This window comes from Tauraco erythrolophus, chromosome 6, assembly GCF_009769465.1.
Source record: "Tauraco erythrolophus isolate bTauEry1 chromosome 6, bTauEry1.pri, whole genome shotgun sequence".
NCBI lineage: Eukaryota > Metazoa > Chordata > Aves > Musophagiformes > Musophagidae > Tauraco > Tauraco erythrolophus.
Window position 1 is genome coordinate 37,798,324 of NC_141470.1, and position 24,381 is coordinate 37,822,704.

A 24,381-nucleotide genomic window follows, 5' to 3' on the forward strand; every position below is an offset into this window, starting at 1 on the left:
ATATTCTAGGAAAATCTCTAATGTTAAATTGCTCTTTTACGTAAGAAGAAAACAACGAGCATCCAAAAGGATGTTTCAAACATACGCAAATGGACAAATCATAAATGTCCACACTAACACACCAGAAAGACTATAAGCCAAATTGCAAAATGCTTAACCAATAGCATCAAAATCAGAGTAAAAAAAAAAAATCTGAACAAGTCTTAAGGAAGATATCTTGTGAATTTACAATTTATCTATGTGACCAAAAGGAAGCTATACAGAACACACTTTGTGGTTTGAATCAGTCTTTTTGCAGTTTTAACAAACCATGAGTATTTGGGATAGAGGAAATAAACTGAGACAGACAAGTGAAAGACAAATGAAGAGACTTCTATTACAATAATCCATCAAACGAGAAGAAACAAGAGATTAACAAGATTATACAAAATGTTTCAATGGTATGCCCTTTGTAGTTGCAATACGTCAGCATGAACAATGTGACTTACACAGCCAATATAACTGTATGATCTGGTTTATAATCTGAGTAATAATTAGCATCCCAGCCAGCAGTCTCAAGCATAGAAATAAGTGATTCACAAGTCCTACGATCAGAGAACGTAGGAATGTTAATAGTGCATCAAAAAGCGTAACTAAGCTTTATGTAACTACATTCCCTGCTCCAATTACTGCTCAATTAATACTTTTCACAAGTTTCTACAAAAAGCTGTATGTAATGAATACATGGGACATGCATGAACATAACGTAGAGCAAAACAGCGCACTGAAAGGCCTCTCAGTTCAAAAGGAAGATAATTTAAATTACAGTATTTACTGCTGTTCCAGAAGAGTTTTGAAACTTGTAACCACCCGCACAGAAAAAGAGTATACATGCATTATCCCTCAAAAAAAAATATGTAGCAAAACAAGATAAGAATATATTCACACTTCATAAATGATAGCTAGTCATGAGAACTCCTACAACAATCACTGAATCTCTCAGTCTTACTCAGCAACTGAGAAGGGATCCACCAGCTACATTCTCCTTGTTTTGGCAACAACAAAGCTCTAAACAAATGGTTACAACACTGAGATCATGAGATGATTTAGTGTTATGATTACATTTTGTTACTTCCTCTTTGGACTTTTCAAAACCATTAATGCCATTAGAAGTTATGGGTCTGAGGTGGGACTTTGCCATAAGGAGGAAGTTCTGAAAACAGTGCTGAAGATAGCCAAGTCAAACTGCGCAAAATATACGACTCGAGTATCAAGAAAGCAAGTGGAACATGACACAATGCAAGTTCGAAACAGTTTTTTGACACTAGAATCCAAGCAAGGAGCAAAAGAAAAGTCTTTCTGCTCCAGTCAATCTATAAGACAAAAACATCTACAACTAGGTAGATTTTTTTTTTTGGTGCAGCTCTGACATCTATGTTGCACAGTTTTACTAAACAAAACAGATTGCTATCCAACCTAAAAATGTTTTAAGTGGCTATTTGCCACTTCTATTTCACAAAATATGGTATAATAGTTTATAAAATATAGTATGAAGTACAAAATTGAAAAAATCTTACTCAGTCAAGGAGATACACATTAAGCCGTTCCACAAATATTTGCGTTCCTGTATTTAACAGCACTGAAAATGAATCCTGACTGCATAATTGAAGAAATACAAACAGAAAATGAAATATCTCTGCTTAGAGAAACAGAAGATGACATTATATATTCAATGAAAATTAAACTGGTGGAATGGACAAATAGGTGTAGATGGTGAAGATCAAACTCAAGAAACAGGAATCAAAATCTGGCCATTTCATTTGTACCCATGTGTTTTGTTATGGACTATTGCTCTTATTCCAGCAACAGAAGGACCTTCTCTATTCATATCCCAAGCACAGGGTCTACTATTAAACCAGTAAGAATTACAAATAATTTTCCCTTATTAAAAGTAACAATGAATTTTGAGTACCTCTATCTGCAATGAGACTGTCCAAATAATCCCGATAACCCAGCAGAAGTCATTAACTGTTTTACTAGCTAAAGAAAAGCAATCAGCATTTTATTATGCATCCTGAAAAGCAAGGTCAAAAGAACAATAACATATTACAAGTAACTTCTTTAGTGATGCTAACAAATAATCTCTAATATTTGAGTCAGAATTTTCACTATTTAGGAATTTAAGACTAAAGTACTGGCTGCATTGTAAAACTTCATCTGACAGAATTCTGTAGCCTTTGTTCACAACCCAACATTGGGAATGCATTCATCACGTATAAGCTTTACATACGGGGTGCGCTATAGTGTTTTTGAGGACTCTACTTCTCAAACTTGGTTGCTCAGACATCAAACAGTTACTGTGTTTGAAGGGAAGAAAGAATATTCCCTAGTCACGCAGTAATTCCTAGATGGAATTCACTTGCCTATAATTTTTACCCATTCTTCCCAGTGTTATTAAAGACTTGTTTATTATTATTATTTTTAAAAACTTATTAACTAAAAGGAAAATCAAGAGAGAAATGATTGTTTGAGTCAAAAGATTCTAGAACCGTCGCTACGCAATTTTAAGTACCTGATGACTAAAGTAGCTCATCCTTGTTTTCTTAACCTATATGTTGACGGGGAAGTGTTGTGTGACTGGTACTCAACACGACCATCTATTTGAGGCATTTTCACAAAAGACTGAGTAAAAAACTATATTGACTATCCCATATAAAAAGCTGATGTTTAAAGAAAAACAGCTGACACAGTTGTTTCTTTAGGAAGCACAAAAAAGAAAAGATTGCCTAAGAGTTATTTAAGGGGAAGAAAGGGGAGCTAAAAATGCCAGAACTCAAGTAACAAAAATGAAGTAATAGATGTTTCAAAAGTCAGTGACATGAAAAGATCAGGGGTGGAGGGAGGGAGAACACAGCTTGCTTAAATTCTTCACTAACAAGTAAATAACATTAAAAGAAACAAAAAAAAAAAAAAAAAAAAGAGGGAGGAGGGGGAGAAATAAGGGGGGGAGGGAGGGAGAGGAAACAGCATCTCCTTTTCCCAAACAAGAAGCAGACACATGAGGAAAAACTGGGTGCCTTTCTTCAATGCGTGCAGCATAAACGCAACTGGTTTTAACCGTATGAGAGAAGCATATCACTGTTCAGCATGCAATTCTTATACTATGGCTTTCTAGAACACACTGGTTTTTTTTTTTCCCCCCTGCATAGAAAGGGAGGCATAAAATCTGGTAGCTAAATCTAAACTAGTAAAAACTTTGTTAGATTGGTTCCAATAAGAAACCCCACAGTAAAATACCAAGTTTTTCATTTTTAACTGTATATGGATTAAGTAATTTCCAGCAAATACAAGCTATGATATTACAATCTATAACATATTAATTGTGTTAAGTAACACAGGTGGAAATCTGCTAGGGATCATGAAGGAGTGGAAAGAAAGGTTCTAAGAAGCATTTCCACAGTAAGTAAGCAGAGACAGTTGAAAATGCACAGCAATCAGATTTCTTCTTATCTTTCCTGTAACCACTTTCTGCAGCCTGATTTCAGGAGGTCCTTTAACAAAGACTCATGAGAGAATACAAAACTACTGACAGTTCTACACTATTTTCTACTAACAAGTCCAAGGTAACTTTCATACCTGCACCTCCATTATTGCTATAAGCACTTTACAGTAATATGATGGCTAGAAGCACTCCCCATCCTTCTCTCGCCCTAATCATTTAATCCTGCCATGCACTTTCTCCACTGCTTCTGCAACTCTGCAGTGATCGACACTGGGAAGCTGATGCGAATCAAGAGTAATCCAGAAGAAAGGTTAACTTCAATCTGGAACAATTATCCAACCTTAATCAGTAAATGACTGATTTTGGTCACAAGGCTACCTCCTGACTGCTGAAAGTGGTTCTGTAGATATGATACTTGAACACAAGTTCCAGAGCAGCATCTGAACACGGGTATGAGCGTTTGCTCCACAGTCACCAACTGTTGCCAAACTCTCATTCACCTAAGTCTTCACGGATCAGGAAAAGAAGGTCAGTCACATCACAGCCCAGTTGGCGCTCAACTGCTTCTCTACATTATGTATGTATTTTGAGATTAAGCTACAACTAGCAATATGAGCACCTAGGATTTAAGTCACAAAGCTTGAAACATTTGATCTCTTTCTGCAGCATAAACATAATTTGAGCCTTAATTCCGTCCCCCGCCTTTTTTTTTTCTTCATGTGTGTGGAATAATGAGCACCAAAAGTGTAACCAAGTTATGAATAGCTTTCTTCCTCCCAAGAAACATACTTTTTTTTTCCCTCTAAATTCTTACCACGAGAGGTTTTGGCCCTCTTTGTATTTAGTAAAGCCCCATTTACATGTTAACAAAACTGACTGAATTTCCTTTATGTAATGACAGAATACACAAAGGGAAAGCCCTCTTGATTCCAGAAGATGCAAGGGGATTAACTCTGGTAGCACAGAAAACAGATATTCTGAACACTGCAAAAAGTGCATCCTACAATGTGGTGAAAACTCAGATGCAGAGAAACCATAATTTTCAAGAAATACAACTGAAAATACATCACAATATACGAATCCATTATAAGCACATGTAACCTCCATGTAGCTTTTAATTTTGGTATCATTAATCCATGTAAAACCTACTGTTTTCAACATGGAAATAAAAGAAATGAGCACTATCTTGCTGCAGATTAAAACATTGAGACAGCATATCTGGCCAAACTTTTACACTCATGAAACTAATTTTACAAAAAAGTAACACTAAAGATTGTAGTCCGACTATATGAATTTTGAAGTCTAAATGCAAACTGCAATAAGACTCTGTAAGGGTTAAGAGTACTCAGTCTGCATCTTTTTATTGGAAAGGAGTTACAGCAACCTCCATTTGGAACAAGTTTAATGTATACCAAATAAACGTGATTTGTCTGAAGTGATTCATCAGCTCATCTTCATTGATGCAGTCACCAATATTCAAGGAAATATCACCCTAAAAGTTTTAAAATAGAAAAGTAGCGTTTAAGAACAGCCTAGAGAAATTCATTTGACGACTGAACTTTTTCTCCTAGAAAACATTTATTCATTTTGAGTAATAACAAAAATCGATGAAATTACTATACCGTTAACTACCTGTAACCGAGACTCTAATTAAAATTTTAATTGAGACTAATCAATTTACTGGTACAACACATCTTCCAAATTGCAGTACTATTGGCACCATGAACTACTGTTGCTTGTTACCACCTTTTCTCTTTTTCTTTTTCTTTTTTTTTTTTACGTTTGTGCTCCTGCATTGTTATGCCAAGCACATAAGGAAGGGGAAATACAAATCTCCCCTCTTCAAAAGAGGAAGAAGAAAAGAAAAAAAAAAACCATCTATGAAAGCTTCAGGTTTTACAGCTATTCATCCTTAAACAAGGATCATTATTTACAGAAGGTTATTCAGTATTTGTTGAGAATGCAAGGAAATACAATATCCACAAATTTCAAGCTTTAAACACTGGGTTCCAGTACATGGGCACTCAGAAGAAAAACAGCTTCCAGATAACACTCATGCAAGCATTTTGACACAGACGATGCATCTCCATGAGACACATTAAAGGGTGATGCTCCATTGAACAGTTCTACGATAGGAGTACAGTATACTACGCATAGCACATAAATGCTACATAGATCTCTCGTTTTGTGAACGCCTTATTAATTGCAAGGTTTTATTCATAGGAGATGTCTAAACAGTCATACATGTAGAGTTCTACCAGTAATTCAGCATCTGTAGGTCTGCAACAAAAATCACCCGATTTTGTGGGATAATGGGAAGGCAACTAAATCTACTCACCTAAATCCAGCCTGAATCCCTACCCCTTTCTTCTCCTCCAGACTTACGGCACAATGCTGCTACTTCCTTTGTGTTAACTAAAACCAGTATGCAACTGAAGCGAGCTGACTGTGCAACCGAAACAGAAAATCCATCATCCTAAAACGATTGTTCTGACAGATCAGTGCCCCAAGTCACCTGCAGTCATGTGCCCCTTAGATCTAAAGCCAAGGCTGTGTAGGTGAATGCAAACTATTCTTTTCAATGGCAGTCCAAAACTAAACTTCATCTTTAGAAATGCAAATTTACACAATTATTTAAAGACTTACCTAAAATACTCATTTGGCAGGGGGTGGCATTTATATATAAAGTAATCTTTAATCCAGAAGAAAGCTATAAAAGTTGTTCTCTAGTCCATACACTAATTCTAATTCTAAATAGTTTTCTTTTATTTATTTACTGCTTTAAGTCCGGTTTAAATCAGTCTGAAACTGATGACCAATAACATAGTCATTTGTCCAAGATAAAAATCCATTTGTTCCTCCTGTACAGTATGAGAACAATTAGACAAAGTTACTCCTTTGCTTTAAGAGACTCAGAAACCAAGAAAAATTTTCTGTTGCATTTGATATATTTCAATCACTGTAGATCTGTTATACACACACTTCTATCACCGGGTGTGAATCTTAGGAAAACCTCATTCAGTCAGGATACTGCTACAGTAGTGTTTTCCAGATATAGCCAGTAGTGCTTACATTCAGTTATACATGAAGTTTGAAAAAAATAGAAATTTGAAACAAAAAAATCAAGCCATGATTAAATTCACACAACTAGAGGCTGAGAGCATCACAGCCTTATTTCAGATATGAAATAAATACTTTTATCATTTTAATTTGAAGTTAGCCCTATAAGTCTATTTATGCATTTACTCTTGATCCTCATGTTCCAGCCTCTTGAGCAGCAGTTACACAGTTAAAACCCAATGCCTATTAGAATAAACTTCTGGTGGGAAGTGCTAAGAATTCACCCTGCTGCCTACCAATCTATCCAGAAATCTGTTCTCACTCCTACTTCCTCCTGTCTGTTCCTTTCTGAAACAGCAGTAGGGGGGTTGGGAGTTTGCCTTTCCTCTACTGGATCACAGTTGTGTATGTGAACTATACTGGACCATATGGCAATCTCTTTTGATTTCTAAGAGGCAAAACAAGCTCCCTAACAGCTCAATCTGAAGAGATCCACGCAAGAGAGAGAGCCTACAGATACCAGTGTTCACATCCCCATGTTCACAGAGACCAGTTACTCTGCCAATATATTAAAGCAACAAGTAGGAACTATAGAAAACGATGCTTCAAGGTCAAGAGCAGCCCTGCCCATACTCACACAAGCATTTACGTCGCGCTCCAGCTTCTCTCTCCCCACCATACACAAGACTAGCCAGCTGCCCACACGCAACTTTGAGCAGTCCGGAGAAAAACCAAAGACTCAGACTATTCCGCACGCAGGAAAGCTTTGACAGAAAAAAAAATTACTGTATTGAAGGAAAAACAGTGCCTGTTTAATGAGCAACGCACGCGGAGGATGAGCCTCCTCACAGGAGAGCGAAACTGAAGAGGAGAAAGGTTGAAAGCTGAAAAGAAACCTCCGCAGCCGCCTGGAAGCTGCCAGGCGGAGGCAGGCCAACCAGAAACGTAGTGGAGATGGATTTTCCTTTCGTGAGGGGAAAACATTAAAGTTTTATTGAACACCAAAGCACAAAAATCCAACAGGAAAACAACCCCCCGACACAGCACCTCAGGAGAAATTCCACTACTTGCTCTCAGCAAAGTGCGGATGTTTCTCACAAGGGTCCACCTTTTGGATACATTAAGTTGTGCTTAACTCTTTGGTAAAACTAGGATTGTCTGATCAAATACACTGGAATAGGATGTCGCTCATTTTCTTTTCTGGCAAGTTAAACCAGATTTTTACAGACATTTTATTTTCAAAATTACAAAATAATCATTGCATTTTACAACAGCTTTTAGCACAGCAACCAAGTTCTTGTGTAAAATAGTACAAAATTTTGTCTATGTTTCCATACTAAGTTTTAGGGAACACAACTTACATCAACACTCAAGGAACTGACTTGACAGAAAATAGCTCCTTCAGCTGGAGCTGCCTAATTTTTACTTTTTAGTTTAATTCAACTAGCAGTCATTAAGTATGTAACTAAATTCTATTTGTGTAACAAAACAGTAATATAGTTTTCTTATTTTAACTTTACTGTTCACTACTATGTTCTGAAGTTCTTTACTACCACATAGATAGCTTATTGAGAATAACAAGAAGCAACTATATCAGAGGGAGAAAATCAAAAGCAGTATAAGGTGTTGCCCATTACCTGCCCTAAAAAAACCCATGAAACACACCAGAGACAGACAACTGCCAACTAGCTGGAGATATATCCAGGATCTGCCTACATTAAAACATAACTACAATAAGAATCAAAACTAGACTAGTTTGCCATCACATCATTTCTTCAACTTTAATATTGCACACAATGTGGAGACAGAAATGGGCCATACAGGATAAGATTGAATAATATTCTGCCTTCATAGGTTTCAATGCACCTTTAATCTGCAATCACAGATTTATGACGTTTGATTTACTAATATCAGAAGTGCTATTGTAAAGAACCATTCACTCCTCGTGTTAAGGTTGTATATTCATCCCTCTCAATTTAAGGGATTCAAACATTTTCTCTGTCCACACTTGATTAAAAAGAAAAAAAAAAGAGGACATAAGCAATTAAAGAAATAATTAATGAAGCGGTCAAGAGACTAACAAAAATCTCTAAGCACTAAACTAAGAGGAAGCCTGACAACATCTGTATTTGCCTTAAAGAGAAAACATAACTCCCTATCGAAACGCTGCTCTAGACATGACTAAAAATTGCCACTTCTAGAAAACACAGAAAAACAAATTTCTTTTCATTGATAAGCAGCTATGAAAGCACCTTTATTTTCTTGGTTCTGCTTCATGTGATAATTGCACGTTATGAAGATTAAATATCCAAAAACCTTAAGGGTTCAAATGTTTGTGTGAAAAAACTGAAGGTTTATAATTCTCCCTCACTTAAACCTTACAACGAACACTGACAAGAGGATGTCAAAGATGTCATTAGCCTATCACATTTTATCTTCAGAAGACAGCTGTAAAAGAAAAAATAAAAATAAATAAATTATAATAATAATAATAATTAAAAAAAAAACAACACAAAACCCACACAAACCAACCTTTAAATGAATTCCACGTTTACCAGAAATGAGTTAAAATACTAAGTTGTCTAAAAGTTAAAATGCTAAATCTTATAAGTCCTACAGGGTGATACAGATTTCACAAAGCTCACCGAATCTCTTTAGGAACAAGGTTCTCTAATTCGCGTGACAATAATTTAAGGTTCAGTTAGTGTCAAGCACCATTATTTCTTAAGGGCTTTTCTCAGACAGATTATATGTCAAATAAATTTAACCCCAGAGATGTAACATGATCTTATAATAGTTATGACTAAATTACAAGTTTTAAAGTAGACAGCCATCAAAGTAAGGAGAAGAAGCAATCGTGGATTCAGGAAATGTACATTCCCCCATAGTCAGCTAATGGCAACTTTAATAGGATGTGATGGATTTTTCTCCACCAGGAGAAAATACTGCCTGCATTTCTGCTTCAACAACCCACGCCAGCTGACTAATGGAGTTATATTTTTGTCTCATATGAGGACGGTTACTTGCCCATCCTCTAGCAGTTGCAGAATGAAACATTAACAGCAGCTGCAGGGCGAGCAGAAAAGCTGCTCTATTTGGCAGCCAAGAACCAAAGTACAAGCCTTTCCCCCCAAACAGTGGAGCTCATTTTCTGTCATGGGGTCACGAGAAGATGCAGCACAGAATAAGGCCACTTCTAGGGTTTAAAGTAGCTAAGTGAAGATAATTTTAAGGAATAATAACTCTTCATGGGGAGGAAAAATAAAGGATTTGCAGAAATTAAAAATAGCATCCTTGGACAGATAAAAGCCCTTGGCAGCTTGAAAGAAGTTGTTGGAAAGAAATACTGATGGATCAAAACAGGTTTCTTAAAACAACTTTTATCAAATACTATTAAATGTAAAAACTCTTTACCTTGGCATAATAACAATCCTAATCATAACAGACCAATCCCAAAGAAACACTTCTGCCACACTACGGAATAATCAGCATATGCCTGCAACTAGAAACATCTTTTTATGCAAGCACTTGGGCTTTGGTCCTGCAAAAATTTAAATATATCACTGAGTAGACCTACAGATCTCTGTGGAAGTCTGTAGAGTTTATCACACACATAAAAGCGAACACATATTTATAAGTCTTGCAGGATAATTGCTTTTGGCAGAATATAAATAACATTGCTCTAATGTGTTTCAGCGTCATGGTCTCCTGCCTTAAGAACCAGGCATTCTGGTGAAGCCTGTCATTCTTCATATAAAGAGTGGCAGCTGCATAGCCTACAGAGACATTTAAACTTCTCTTTGCATTTTCTTTAAAGTTTCAGAATAGTGTTCGGGCATTCTTTAAAAGTAACGAGAAAGCTAACAAGTGAAGTCAACGAAAACTGCCTAGAAATGCTTTCTTATTATGTCATGGATACCACCAGTAGGACCGTAAGCAATTCTTAGACAAACTATCTATAGCTTCCACCGCTTCCAAACAGTACAGCAATTAGGCTGTGGAGTTTACAAGGTATTTTTCCAGAACCCAATGCACTGGGTGACAGAGCAATAACTCAGTATCAGAAGAAGTCTTAATAAAGGACTCTAATGTTCACTATACTGTATTTCAATGAAAAAGCTTAAAAATCTGCTACAAGAAGAGCTTTCAAACTGCAAGACAAGTATCTGAAATAATTTTAGAAACTTAATGCCAGCAGTTTGCCTAATTGACTTTTAAATGCATACCTAAAACTAGGCCTTAGATTTCGCTCCTTGTCAGTCGTCTTTATCTTTTCAGCATTGTCTTACTGTCTCTATTGCCTTTCATTTTAACTTCTAGCAAGGATAAGCTTGAGCAAAGAAAGGGAACTTTGGTAAACTGTCAATGCCATTGAGAATTAAAAGAACAGTATATATCACCTCCTGCAGCCAACATTGCTTCTGCGAGCCCCACCTGGAACAGCACATCTGTCTTGGCAGAAGGCCCGGCTCTAATAAAGGGAAGGGAATTAATATGTTTTGTAGACATAGGTAGCTTTTACAGCAGGTTCGCTTTTGCCCTTCCATTCCCCTCATCCCCTTATTTTCATTTGCTACTTCCATCTCTCTAATCCCACCTTGAAAAAACAAGACAGTTGCACTGATGATACATCATCAAGATTTTACAGCTGAGAAATAAGTAGATTACACCAGAGCTGTTCTAAGAAATTGTCTACAAAAGGCCAACAACACTAAAAGCAATGAGGGGAAAAAAGTAATTTTTCAATACTTAGCAGCTCTCTCAAACCTGTCTCATTTCACATTTACAGTTTGTATTGTCTTGGCCCAAATAACCAGTTAGAAATTCCTTGCATTCATTTGACTTCTAATGAAACACATTTTGTTTTGTGTACAAAAATTATAGATAGATCTACAGGCAAGAAATCCTTTGTTTGCACCTCAGATGTGTCTAGTGTAAAATAGCATCTCTAAAAAAAAAGCCGTTTCCAAGTATTAATGAGCCAGCCTTGACTGAATGGAGACCGAAGGCAGGCGACACAGGCAATACCCTCTCCATTTCATGAGGTCCTCGTTCAAGGCCAAAGCCCAAGACCACCAGCACCTCCCAGTTCCCTTTCTCCTTCTGCCAAACACTACTTCAGCATCAGAAAGCAAGCAGTTGACACTGACATGACCATAAATTCAGTGCATTTCCTAACAAAACTGAATTGCTAAGTTTTTCACTAGAACATCGCGCTTACCGTTTTATCACCTTATTCATGTTGTTCTCATGAGACAACCGTTTCAGGAAAAGAAATACCCATGCAGTACACAATGCTCTGAAATACTTTGTTCAGACAGTAAGACTAATTTCAAGTTCTAACATGCAAACATTAACTGCAAACTATACCAAAGGATTAAAATTGAATAATCTGGCATAGCAATTTCAGTTTGCTTCAACTTCTGAATGCGTGAAAACATAACACTTGTATTAAGAACAGATAAGGCATCCAAAACCAAATTGCTGCTAAAATAAAATGAAGTCCTACCAAACAACCAAATGGTAAAGTTTTCCACCAAAGAGTCATGAAACAAGTAATATATTTCAGCTCAAATTTCCTGATGAGGAAACAGATGCATATATAATTTATCAAGAGGAAAAGTCAGAGAAAGGATGTCAACAAGAATTTTTGCCAGATCCTTTATGACAATTCTTATGCTTTATGTAAAGCAGTAATATCTTACGGTAATAGTAGCATTAACATCTTAAGATAATAAAATATCATACTAAATCATTATTAATTTGTGATGTCCTTGGAACACTTTGTGCAGATACTAATTGCATCTGTGAAGATGTACAGTATCTCAGTCATCAAGTTTCTTGAATATTTTCAAAGGGAGATTTCCAGTCTCCCAGAAAGGAGAAACTGTAGCTGACCCCTTTGTAGTTTCCAAGTAGTTCTGAACCATCAGGAAACTTCCCCAAACCATTTCAAACCACAGATCTGCTTTACCATTAAAAAGCAAACAAGTGAGCAGTTAAGTTCAGTGGATTTTAAGTAAACTTACTCCCACTCTCCCTCATTAACCGATCTCAACTGTACATTTGCTTTAGATACTTTAAGAGGTGGCTATTAACTACACAGAGACAAAGTTATTTTGTGTGTCAAAATGACAGCACCAGTGCTATTTATTTAGTGAAACTTGATTTGTCAGTGTTGGTAAAACGCAGAGCATTAATGGAATTCTTTTCATTTCTATTTTAAATGGCTTGTGTACTTATGCAACTTTAGCTTATTCTGAAAGACTTTACAGATTGCCAGAAAGTATCTGAAAAAACTCCACCATTTAATTCATTCTGAAGAGTTACGTATCTCAAATTATTTAAATAATCTATCAAAAAACACTAAAACAAACCCACCCATAGCACTCTCGGTTACACCACTACAAAACTTCATAACATTTGGAGGAGGGGGCATTTAAAAACAAGTTCAGATTTACATCTCAAAAACACCCACAGAATTATGAAGATTTGCTTTTAAGTACCCTTTTCTGCATAGTTTTACAAAGAAGCATCAATTTCTAGACCTCCAGAGCTAGAGACGGATAATTACATGCAATTTCAAATAGTATCATTAATACTGAATTCAGTTTAATTCCTACGGATCTTTGAACCTCATTTGGTAGCAGCCTCAACTACCAGACTGGGCAACTGCTGCTGCAAGGCTACATATTGAAATTATGAATAAACACTCTCCTGTGTGAAGGAAATGGTATATAATAGAGCTCAAGAAACTGAAGATGACTGAAACGAAGTTTTATCATTAGGAAAAAACAAACCTTAAAAAAATGATAGACAGAATTAATACATAATCCTCTTTACTTCTGCCGTCAGATATTAGAGCAATTTTTGATCATGCTCTCTATGGAAGTTAAATGCATACAAATACTACCTTGTCTATTTAAACCTTCATAAGTATCAATCTGAGCTTCTTGTGATCTACTCGAATAACGCACAAAGAGTTAGACCAAGAGAATTTCCTACTTCTTGACCAGCATTGTTATTGTCAAAGGACATATCCCAAAGTCAAACACAAGGAATTCCTGACAAAATTATTTGCTGAGCTATAATAAGAAGTCATTGCGGTGGAAAGCAAACATAGTCCTTTGGAGAACACCATTTTCCAGTGTAAATAAAGACAACAGAAGCTGCATCCTACTGAAAACAGTGCACAACCAAAGTGATTTTACTGGTTAATGATAAAAGCTTGAACAGCATCTTTCAATTTAACTGCTAAGACTGCATTTCGCAGGAATAAAATATACCATTTTATTATATAGACAAAATATGGGAATATTTGTCTCAGCTGAGGCATACCAAAACTCAAAAAATCCCCCTCTCACCAAATAAACCCTAGATCATAGATACTAATGGTGTAACTGGGAAATGACAGTTATGCTTTCCCCACTGCAAAATACATAACTATAAGTTAGACAAGAAACAAAATACATAAAAAGCAGATCCTTTCTATTGTAGGATACTGATTTCTGCACTGATTGTGATTGCCTTGGAAGCAAACTGCAAAGCAACCTCACAAAAGCTGGTCAAAATTACTCTTGCCCTTGAGAAGTGACACGTCCCTTCTTCCGACATGTGAAAGTTAATTAGGATCTCTCTTGCAACTTCTCTACTGAAATGATCTTTTCCTGAAGCACATGGCAGAGATTTGGATCCTCATGCCTTATTTGGGACGATACATTGATCAAAGCTCATTGTTTGAACCCTCCAGCTGGAAGGAGCATGAGGACCTCAAAGCTTACTTAGAGCTTTTACTTCATCCATTGAGCTTTCGTGGCAGGGATCAAGTTCATGCAGCACAGATTTGCCAAAAGATAGAAAAGCCAATCCTATACCTCCCAGTAGCTGCTCAGGCCTAAAAAACCTGCTGAAATAAAAGATTTGGAAAACTTATTTCCAGTTATTCCGTAAATCTAATCCATACGCTTCGATTTTATTTAGAAAAGAAACTACACATATAATTGTAGTTCTACTTCAGGAAGATTTGTTCACAAATATCTAAACAGTTGAATTTTCTATAGTGGAGAAGTCACTCAACATTGATTTTCAACATTTCTGTAATGTCTTTTCCTTTTGCTGCTGAAAGGATGAACTTGTAGCCTGTGGGAAGCATTCTGTCTTTCTACAGCAAAGGAAACACATGTTTTATTTGGGTTATGATTTTGTTGTCCTGGAGTGGCAAAAAACAGGCTTCTTGCTAGCACTGCTCAAGGGTAAAACCCTGGTATTAAGACCTGTAAGGGTGCTCAGTGGGCCAGTCAAAATGCCTCTTATTTCCTGGAGAAGCTTTTCAGGATAAGCTGTATGAGAACACTAACAGAGAAACGGTCACAAAAATGCTTCCTAAAATTCTAAAAACAAAACCAAACCTACAAGGATGGGTCTCTCTAAAAGTCAACACACTTCCAAACACTGAAAGATATGCCACTTTCAGCAGTAAAAACAAAATTAAAATATACAAATAACAAAATAACTAATGTAAGAAAACTACTTTAAAAAGGTACAAGCAGAGACAGAAAGAGATGGGGAGAACCTGAAGAGCTCCTCTAAATAGACAACCAAGCTTATCAGTCTTCCTCTAGTTAACCTGAACTTACTCCAGAAGGAGGAGAACAAAAGGCCCCCACAGGAAATTACACGATATTAAACTACAGCACTCTAAATTCGTGTCTTGTTCCGGAAGAGCTTCCTGGAATAGACCTGTTCTTCATCCAGAATTCACCCAATAGATGTTTTCTACCTTGCTTCAGGGAAATGAATGTGGACATACTCTCCCTTTGCAGGCAGCCTTAACAGAGAAATGAAAGGTAGCAAATGTCCACCTAGGGCGTTCAAAGAAAAATAAAACTAGTTTTGCATCAGTGACAAACAGACATCGTGCTTGCACAAGCATCACCTTTACACTGTGCAGAGCACCCTAAGCATGTGACATAAGACACTTAAAAAGCACGTGATAAGGCAACTCTACTTCAGCTTCTCCTGAAGCTGTTTCCAAAAAGTCCTCTTCGCCCTCCGAACAACCTGAAAGCAGAGCAGCATCTAATCCCATAACAAAATTCCCTCAGCCTGCCAGCAGTCAAGAGGCTGGGGTGGAGGTATGGTCACAGACTCAATTTCCAGAGGCCCAGGCAAACACTTAACTGATTTCTGCAAATCCTCCATTACCTAACGGGGTTGTTAACATGCACGATTCTTTTCCATCACCATAGTAACAAAGCACGTACATTTCAAGGTGCATATGGGGGCTCCTCTAGAGGATGTGTCAAGATGAATGCAGCTAAGACAATATAAGATATTTTAAGCTAGACTCCTTCAGTACAAATACAGAAAGCATGAAAGTACTGTGCTAGAGATCATCGCAGGACTGTTAAGGCAGTGGTTACACATCCATTAAAAAGTTTTCTGGAGGCTGAAAGAAGTAGAAGATGAAGCAAGATTCAGTCAGGGCATTTATGGGCCTTAATGCATAAAACCAGCTGTGTAATAACAGCCTGATTTTAGACACTCTAACTTCTTCAGGAATCACAGAGCAGAACATAGTAAAAAACTTTAAGAACAATACACTTTACTTACCAATTGTAAAAAAAAAAAAAGTAGAAAAAAGATCTACTTAGAAAAACATATTTGCTGTTTAAGAAATGACAAGTAACTGGCATTTTCACTTCAATGAGAGCTGCAAATATTTTGCACTTACACACCTGATGCACGACGCTACTCCTGTAGCGTACACGAGTGGCACCACAGGAAACTCAGGCTTAATGAAAATCCAGATGTTCGGTGCCTCCACAGCAAATACACTCACACACGTCAACAGCCTGCAACTGGCACTCTGTGACCCGCATGCTAGATGCACATATCCCACAGTGGCATGACTCCTTGTACAGATGTCATTATCGCCTCGAAAGAACCGAACCAAAAGCAAGTTCAGCATAACACATGTATTATTCTCTCAAATAACTTCTCATACTACACTAGAGAGAGCTTCCAAATTGGAGGAAAAAACTCCAACGCCAAAACCCCAACTTTCAGATAAGGATTAAGAAAAATCACGCTAGCAGAAAGAATCTAAGAAACAGCACGCTACAAGTCTGGATAGAATTACAGCAATATTACCAACATCTGAAATACTCCTATAGCTAAAATCTGAAGACTAGATCAGAAGGTGCAGTCGCCCTCTCTGACACAGGATGAACAGCAAACGAGGCAAGGGGCTGAAAGAAAGAAAATGTGCATTTCCTAGTACTAAAGGTTTGAGAACAGAACCCAGGCAATCTGATTGTATTCCTAAACTCTGTCTCATCATCAAAATCATCAAAATTCATACCCCTGGCCACATGGATTATATTTGCACAAACAATCTCAGTTCTCAAGCCTGAAAATTCTCAACCATTTATTTTATTTTACAACTTTGCATTCTCTTGGCACACTCATGATGTACCATTGGTACCAGCAATCATAATTTCTTCTATTTTTTTTTCTTAAAATCTTGTAAAATTAAAGCAAGAGACAGCAATCCCCTTTTTTTGTGTGTATGTGTAATATCAGTAGCACAGATCGGTAGCATTTGAACTACAAGTAGAACTTGTAATGAGATAGATAACTGCCCCCTGAAGAGGGCACAAACATACTTATCCTAAGCCTACCCTACTAGGAAACCTCCAATCTATTCTTCGTCCTGAAGGGGGCAAAGACCAGCGATTAGCAACAGTAACTAGCGCTTAACATACAGGTTTGGTACATAAGGTCAGCCACTTCCGTAAATCAAAAAACCCCCCAGGATTTCACATTTTAAATGTATAGGCCTCAACTCTAAATCCTGAATTAGCTTCTCTACACCTTTCAAAAATATGTTCCTGTTCAAGGCTCAACACATATCTGCCTCAATCACAGGCTTTATATTAAGGCATGCTGTACTGGGATCCAGTGTAAGCATCCCATGCACAGACAGAAAACCTAGGGCACAGAGTACTTCATCACGTCTGAGAGGCTGAAAAGTTTCTAGCAAGCTATATAAAAATTCCTAAATCAGAGCGGGCTCTGTACTCTCACCTTTCACTACCCTTACTTAATCCTTTCAAAGGTTGAAGAGAGAGAAATCACTTCTGCCCTCAAGGTTTATATCACTTCACCAAAACAGTTCTGCAAAATTTCTGAAAGAAAAAAATCCCAGGCAGGAATCCTCACTGAGAGTTCTATGTTACCCATTCCGGGTTGATTCAAGGAAGGCAGTCACAGTCTCAGCAGCAATTTTTAATAAACCGAATGCTAGTTTCCGGTAATTACTTGTTTTATTAATGAAATTCTTGATACTTTGTGTTGCTACGATTGTTTATTCACAGCATTTGACTTTAATGAAACTGAAATAAATTAGTTTCATTTTTGCTTTGAGAAACTTCAGTTAGTGTCGCAACTCATCAGTACAAGTCAAAGAAAAAGGGTAATTGTCCACTGTAGTCACATCATCTTGTGGAAGTTCTACTTATTTGGTACTATTTTTCTGGAGTTCCTTTTTTAAAAAAAAAAAAGTAGACAAAAAAGACAACTCTTCCGTAGATTTTAATGACATCTGCTCTTGCAAACCATTCAAGCCAAACGTCGGCTCACAGAATTTCTTCAGCGGTTCTGAACAGGTGAGTGTGACTTGCTATAGCAGAAGTACAGATCATAAGACTTCCTTACCTAACTAAAACATCACAAACAGCAGTAGTCAAAATTTTCAAACACAAAAATGAATACATGGGGGGGAGGGAGGGCGATGAAGGAGGAAAAAAAAAAAAAAAAAAGATCCTTACCACCTCATTTTTAAGACGGTTTAGATGTTTCAACAGTACACATATGGGGAATTCTTGTGTAGCACACACACATGAAATGTACTTTCTTCTGAATGAAGTTTGGTATCAGACAGCAATGCAGAATGGAGCACAGTAACTGCTGAAGGTTCTATGGCCTATTTTCTCTGTTTGAATTGTTTACTGCCATATGACAGTGAGTTCTTAGAGAAAAAATGCTTGTGATCTCCTTGCATATATAGATGCATTTATCATCATTATATTAAGACTATTATTGTTGTTGTCATTTATTTTCTCCACCTTGTTTGAAGCATTGGGAATTAGGGCCTGTAACTGTGTGTAGCAAGTCAGTTATTATCTAATATATATTATATTAGATATAATTATAGATAGATACATATTATATTAGATCTATTAGATATTAGATAATATTAGGTATATTAATATTAGATAATATTAGATATATTAACATATCTAACATTATCTAATTGGAGCCATATTTATAAACAATCCAAAGCACTTAAATGCACATTTTTGGTCCCTCGGCATATCTAAAGGTTTGTTGGTCATTTGGTTGGTTTTTTTTTTTTTTTCTAAATTCTTTTCTTGTCCTACATAGGAGAAAAAACAGTGAATATAAAGCACTCAACATAAAAAGCACTCATCATTTGGACTCGATGATCTCTAAGGTATTTCCAACCTAGAAATCTATAAATAAACAAATACATATTCTTTTAACAAACTAGTATCACAGATATCAGCATGAACATTATGTAAAAGATAAGCTTGAAAAGATGTGAAAACACATGCACTTAAAATGTCTGCTTACTTCCTACAAGTAAGTGCTGTTCAATACCACCACAGTCTTAAGAGACCAATTCCTATTACCGGTATTTTCGAGTAGCAGAGATACCATGTTTTACCCTGGTACCATAGAACATAAAATACCTTACCAGATACAACATGATACCACCTCATGTATGAGAAAAACCATAGGGAAGGAACAGTGCCAGCCAACAGATTTTACTAGATACTAGTCTAAGTGCTAGTAAAAAAAAGTCTTCTCTTACAGAGTACAGGAAAAATAAGTGCAACAAAACTATGAATTGCTATTGTCTTAAGTCTAGAAATATATGTTCATACAGCACACCAAAAGAGCACCCAGTCCCCTTCCTTCCCTCAAAAAACAAGCATCGTTGAAGATTAATTCTACTGAATAACAAGACTGGTTAGAAGACACATCTAAGAAACTATTAGAAAGTACAAAATATGTTGCAAATATGTTTACACCTTATTGAATTTTAATTCGGAATATTTGTACCACATTAGTCACCAATAATTAAATAAATACTTAACAACTAGAAGTGCTTTCGGAAAAAGGAATTAGTATTTTCGAGGGAGAGAAAGGAGGAACAAATTTTATATTTTCAGGACCATTTAATTTTTGTTTACAACCAATTCCAGCCATTCAGAAACTGTGCAAACTGTGCTAGTTAAAATCTGCTTGCTTAAATGTGGTTGCACATTAAAACAGAGAGGAAAAAGACAAAGATAGCTCCTTTTTAATATATCCATAAAGAAACTGGGATCCTCAACAACCCGGCAACTCTCAGCCATCTTTCATATCCCTTTAAGGAAACTGCAACATGTTCCAATTGAGAAAGAACAGTAAGAGACAGAAAGGAGATATTTAAACATTAGAACACCTCCATTTAAGAAAACATACATCGTATGCCGTATCATAGTTACTTCTTTTGAATCAGGAGAGTAAAAAGCAAAAAGTATTTCATACGATTTCTGCAGATATACACAAGAATGGGTAAATAACAAACAAAAAATGCCAGTGTTTAGCCTAAACCCACAAGGAATGCCCTCAGCTTTAATCCTGTGACTTCCGATCCTGTGAAGATATATACCTTTAAAGAAACGTCTCTACTTTCGAAACATATGCTGACATCTTCACTGCCACTTTAACACTTCAAGAACATTACATTTCAAATAAGCAAACAAGGAAAACACTCGGCTTTTTCTCATTCAGATATTATCGCTGGCTCCAGTTACGATGAAACATCCAGAAAGCATTTTTCTGCAATACCACAGCAATCACGGAATGTTGCTAAGGTGAACCTTTTTTTTTTTTAATTAAAAAAAAAAATAAAGAAACCACCACTCTGACTCCCAGATTATGTAACATGCAAATTCAGTTTCACCTTCAAAAAAAGTGCCACATAACAAAGCCAAAGAGACAGCAAGAAGCAGTTCATAAAACTGGAAAAGCCTCCCTAGGACTCTATTAAAGAACCACTGCCTCAAAAGAAAATATATCAGAACTGCAATGGTTTCACAAAATCAATTGGTTTAGAAGATGCTTTCCTTTAAAAAAAAAAAATCTTACTTCCTTTTACAAATTCCTTACGTTAAAGGATGAAGAATTCCAAAGTGTATATATGCTCTAAAAAACAGAATAAAAATTAGTCTTCTGAAAAGCATTAAAATCCTCCCAGAACTAATAAAATCAAACTAGTTGGCTTAACTTTCTGCAATACGACTTCATGGTCATCTTTCAGTATTTGGGCTTGCAACACAATGAGTTCTGAAGCACAAATGAAGTATAAGCAGTACTTTCATAAATATTGAAGGAAGACATGAACATATCAAGTAAGTATTTTATTTTAAAAATTTACTTGAGCTTTACTTTTTCAAATCAACACTTGAGGATATTTATAACATCATAATCTGGAGACTGTTAAGCACATAGCATTAGCATACACTCCACGTTTCTTTAATTTATAATCTCTTGAATCAAATTATCTAAGAGAACGAGTATAAGATTACCTATATTGTTGTAGCAAAACAATTACCATATGACAGTCCGAATCTGCAAAAATACAGGACGAAAAAGACCTCTGAATATAATTCAAGAGCACAAGCATTCCCAGAAAAAGAAAGAGGCCACCTGCAATACAGAGGAAAGTAAACAAGCCAATAAAGCGGTGCTCCTACTTTTCAACTCAGGCTCCATCTTAAGCCTGTCATCATTCATCCCTGCTGAATGGGGACTACATAACAATTATTCTCTTTTACCTAACACTGAAATTCAGTAGCATTTCTAGACAGCAATAAAATCTGCCACCAAAACAGGAACTGGGCACATGGCTTGCAGACCTGCCTGCTTTGACATTATTATGTTAAGTTGCACAAACAGCGAACTGACCCACCAGTGCACAAATCCTACTAATTCCTTCATTTAAAAACTGATAGTACAGTTAAACACATTGCATTCATGCTGACCACACTGACTGCAAAACACCACTGAGGGGAGAAAAAAAATAAATTATCTGGAGGTAAAGAACTACTCTCATTTAACTAACACCTAACCGAAAAATACAATAGCATCATTAGAAGAACAACGTAAAAATCACCAACAAAGATTCATCCATGGCAATCAGAATTTTATAAGGCTGCCTTCCATACGTTCATGACTGACAAGAAACCTAGCAGCCCTTAATGTAGGGCTTTTTAATTAATCTTTCCTACCACCACTGAGAATTTAACACGATTAACTGAGGTCAAACTCTAGACACCGCAAATATTTATATCTTACTCCATAAAATGAAGTTTCATAAACAAAGAATAATGCTCAATTACCAGAACATTCCCGGTAGCCACAAAATGCACTGCAAAGTACCCGTATTCGCCTTTATATGCCAAGAGATTTGTTAATGAATTCAAGGCCATCGATGTCATCAATTATACTGATAAAATTAAACACAGTGAAGTTTAATATACGATGAATTTCAATTTGTAGATCTGCCCTATTTTCACAAACAGTTTATTTGGAGTTTCAATCATATTTCCCAATCATTTAAAGTGACATGCTTGTGCTATGTGCAAAATCAACCAGAGAGGAATAATGACTCAGGCCTCAGCAAAAATGCTGTCAAAAAAAGCAAATGAAACCGAGAAGATAGGTATTTTTCTTATGTTTCTTCTGATATTCTAATAACCAAAGAAAAAAAAAAAAACACAACAAAAAAACCCACATTACTTGAGAAAAAGCACTGTTTATCGTGCTTTGTAAAGTTACACACATTTAGCTCTTTAACAAACCCGAATTAACTCAAACCAAATACTGCATTTGAGCCTTCTTTTCTCATTTGAAGTAAAGATTAGTAATCTTTCAGATATTCTCTTAGGTTTCACTAACAGCGAAACCTCCTCCACTCCATGAATGTATAATTAAGGATCACCTTAGTGAAATTTGTTAAGATAATGAAATAAGGTACTCATGAACAGTAAACATCACCATTTTAACACCGGCAACAACAAAACGGTTTCATCAAACAAATACATTGTCTGCTTCAGGGCTCCTTCACCACTCAGTTTCATCCAATTTTGTTTTTTGAAAGATTTCAAAATATTTAAAATCAAAGTCAATACACTGACCTCTAAACTGTGTATGCCATATGAAAAACATTTCTGTTATTCTGATATTTCAGAGGTCTCTTCAGCCATGGCATAGGTTACGGAAAAATGACGATAGCTAATCTGCCACAAAATTCTCAAAGTAAACAGACAAAAATGAACTGCGTTGCTGATTTCTACCAATTTAGTTGTCTTCACTGTTACCTGTATTCTATAATAGGTAAGATTTTCAGATGCTCCATTAGGTATGACCGACTTCCAGTTCTACGCTACGTTGATATTTTGAAGATGTAAGACAGTATTGTTCAATAAAATGTAAAATTATCCAAAAGGGATTAACATACTGTCGTGAAAACACACTCATGATAATGAATTTGCTTTTCAGTATTTTATTTTCGAGTCAGTGTTTCCGGAGGGGAAAATTTTTCAACGTTTTCTGAATAAAACTCTTCCCTGCTTAAATGTTAGACGGCACAGCGAGAAGGCGCTTCTGAACTAATGCTCCTTTACAGGAAAAGGACAAACAAAACCCAGAAAAGCAGCTCCTCCGCTCCTCCTCCCCCCCACCTTCACAGTAACTTCCCCTGCTCGCAGCCATAAGCCCTCTTTCTGCTGCCCTCTCCGCTAAACCTGCCGGCCTGGCCGCCTCTCCCTTCCCAGGCAGGTCTGATCCGCCAGGCTGCTGAATGCAGACACTGTACTGCACTGTGAATGGACAGCCAGGTATTTTATGAATGGAGCGGATCACGTGCTCCCAGCACCTCCCCGAGCTGATATTTCCCACATAACTGTGTCAACAAGCAGCGAACAGCACATATTAATACAGCAGCTCCTGGAGACCTTCCTCCGCCAGCCGCTGGCTGCAGGCTGGTCCTCGGCACCGGAGCGAGCAGCTTCAGGCGCTCTGCGGGGCAGGTTTTGCCGCAGGTCAGCGGTGATGACAGCAAGGGTGGTGTGGTGGGGTTTTTTTTTGTTATTTTTTTTTTTATGAATGGAGATTGTGGTATGCAAATGAGAGCGATTCACAAAAAAAGGAAACATGGCGGCGGCCCCGGCCCCCGGCCCCCGCAGCGGCTCTCGCCCGGCCCGGCCCGCTCCGCGCCGCGGCCGGCACCGCGCTCCGCTCCCCCGCGGGGCTCGGCCTGCGATCCTCCTCCTCGGGGACCGAGGCGCCGTGTTTTGGGGAGCGGGCGCGAAGGGGCGCCGGCCGTGCCCGGAGGCAGGCGGCGGAGCGGGGGATCCGCCGTTCCTGCCGGAGGAGCCCCGCCGGCAGCCTGTCAGCCGGGCCGCTCCTCACCCCCCCCACCGCTACCTACGAGCACAATGGGCGCAGCGCTCCCGCCCCATCGCCATGGCCGCGGCCGTCACCCGCATCATTCATAAAATCAGCCTGAGCAAACACCGACATCGCCGACCGGAACGCTGCAGCTCGGAGACTGCAGCCATCGACCGTCAACTTCCCGATCACAGGAAAAGTTTCAAAATACACTGTATTTGTTTTCCGATGCCATAAGGAACTCGGATGTTTTCTGACAAATATTTATCTCCTCCGACCCAAAACGTATTTCAAAGACAGATTACATGCGG

General features: G+C 37.4%; 1 protein-coding gene across 1 annotated transcript in view; it reads right to left on the reverse strand.

Annotated features, from left to right (window-relative positions):
• SPRED1 (sprouty related EVH1 domain containing 1) overlaps positions 1-24,147 on the reverse strand; it is a 60,214-nt gene extending 36,067 nt beyond the window's left edge. Inside the window, exon 1 of the mRNA XM_086613616.1 lies at positions 24,107-24,147. Coding sequence (XP_086469742.1) covers positions 24,107-24,147 — 41 coding nt within the window. The remainder of the gene's footprint in view (positions 1-24,106) is intronic.
• Positions 24,148-24,381: the final 234 nt, after the last annotated feature.